The sequence below is a fragment of the Portunus trituberculatus genome, chromosome 12, assembly GCF_017591435.1.
Source record: "Portunus trituberculatus isolate SZX2019 chromosome 12, ASM1759143v1, whole genome shotgun sequence".
NCBI lineage: Eukaryota > Metazoa > Arthropoda > Malacostraca > Decapoda > Portunidae > Portunus > Portunus trituberculatus.
The window spans coordinates 7,862,812-7,864,838 of record NC_059266.1 but is presented as its reverse complement, the minus strand read 5'-3'; the positions used below and the strand labels follow the sequence as shown (position 1 = coordinate 7,864,838).

The following is a 2,027-nucleotide window of genomic DNA, read 5'->3' as shown; positions in this document are numbered from 1 at the left end:
AAACTGTCACGAGAAGAGGAGACTGTGTGTGTGTGTGTGTGTGTGTGTGTGTGTGTGTGTGTGTGTGTGATTATGGATTTAACACAGAAAAAAGCTACTAAGTCACAAAGAAGCACACAAGTCACAGAAGCAGAGAGAGAGAGAGAGAGAGAGAGAGAGAGAGAGAGAGAGAGAGAGAGAGAGAGAGAGAGAGAGAGAAAGCAAACAGTAAGAACGCAAAATAATACAAAGACAAAACATAACACAAAGGTCACATCTCATAACCTGACCTCCCCTCATCTGACCTTCACCCATCCTATCATTTCCGGCTGACCTTCCTTTAACGACCTCGTCTGACTAACACTTGACCTGACCTCGGGGGGGGTTGACAGGTCACACTGGGAAGGCACTGCTGGTCACCTATACATATTTACCCTCACGTATATCAACACTGGGGAGGTCAAGAGGTCAGGTGGCATTCCAATCTGAGAAATAAGAGGTCTTCGAAATCTTTTAATTCATTTTATATTTTAGCAAAGAGCTCCAGTTACTACATATCTCCGAATTTCTGGGCGTGTGGTGCTTTTATCCCTTATTTCCTGCCTGCCTTGGAGACGTGAGGGGTTTATGGTTCTCTGCAGACATAAATGGCCAGCGGGAGGCAGCCATGGTAGGCGTAAATTGTAAATAACTCACCGACACAGTACAGTCTTTACACCTCCTTCTGCCATTTTCCTCAGATGACAACATTTCCAATAATATCTTTCTCCTCCTACTCGGATCCCTATTTCCCACTTTTCCTTCACCTAAAAATTATAAATGTTGTGTTTTTTTATGGGTTATATTTGGTGGGGTTGTGTTGCTCCATGGCGAGGTGTTTAGGTAATTATTAAGAGTCATTTTGGGTTTTGGTGAAGACTTACATACAGAGATCGAGATGAAAGTCGCGCGCGGCCTTCAAGCCTTCCTATGACCTTGATGATTTGGGCTCTTTAAACCCCTTTCCTGCATCTCTCTAGTCATTCATCTGTGTCAAATAATTACCTAAACCTCATATGTATTTACTTAAGTTATATGTGGCCTGAAGTGACTGGTATTGACATGGTTATAAAAGTCTCTCTCTCTCTCTCTCTCTCTCTCCGTGTTATCAGCGAGTGACTTAATAATCAAAGCGGCAAGAATGGCTGTGGCTATCATAACAATGGTGTCAGCATGAGATACTGCCACACAGACGCGGACAGTGCAGTCGTGAGGCCTGGCCGATGCTGATAGAGACGGTGTTGTCCACGGTGGTGGTGGTGGTGATTATTATTATTATTATTAGTAGTAGTAGTAGTAGTAGTAGTAGTAGTAGTAGTAGTAGTAGTAGTAGTAGTAGTAGTAGTAGTATGAAGAATCATCATCAATTTGTAACTGAAGTGAAGTTTGTTCCACCTCCTACCTCTCTCTCTCTCTCTCTGATGCGTTCCGCTGCGCGAGTTCGACGCGCACACAGAAACGCTTAATTGTGTGAAAGCGGCCTTAAATGTCTCTGAAATTACCAAATAAAAAATAATAAAATCATTGTATAGCTGTTTGCCTACGCTAGCCCCCTCACTAGTGTAAAGGAATCAGCGCCCATGTTAGATGTTGGCTGTGTGTAGTTAATACCTGCGAGATGTTGCCTTGTTATTATTATTATTATTATTATTATTATTATTTATTATTATTATTACTATTATTAAGCATTCATCATTTGATAATAAAAAATAAATGATAGCTCAATAATAATAATAATAATAATAATAATAATAATAATAATAATAATAATAATAATGATAATAATGGCAATGATAATAACTATCTTACTACTACTCCAATGTAAGCAGTTAGTCAAGGCATCTCAGGTTCTGAATGCAGCACTGGTTGGAGCAGCTGTGCTTCAGCCATGGCGTCAGGAAGGGCTGACATTCTTGCCGGCCACTGCTCACACAGGTGTTGGTGATGTGTGGTGGCTGTGACACACCACCATACACCTTCACTGCTGTAGGTACATTGAAAATATAATG

General features: G+C 40.9%; 1 protein-coding gene across 3 annotated transcripts in view; it reads right to left on the bottom strand.

The window, feature by feature from the left end:
- LOC123502788 (probable E3 ubiquitin-protein ligase makorin-2) overlaps positions 1 to 721 on the bottom strand; it is a 36,695-nt gene extending 35,974 nt beyond the window's left edge. For all 3 annotated transcript variants that reach the window (XR_006674223.1, XR_006674224.1, XM_045252050.1), the window contains exon 1: positions 676 to 721. Coding sequence is in view for 1 of the 3 variants with exons in the window: in XM_045252050.1 (XP_045107985.1) it covers positions 676 to 710 (35 nt within the window). In the remaining 2 variants the exon portion in view is untranslated. The remainder of the gene's footprint in view (positions 1 to 675) is intronic.
- Positions 722 to 2,027: the final 1,306 nt, after the last annotated feature.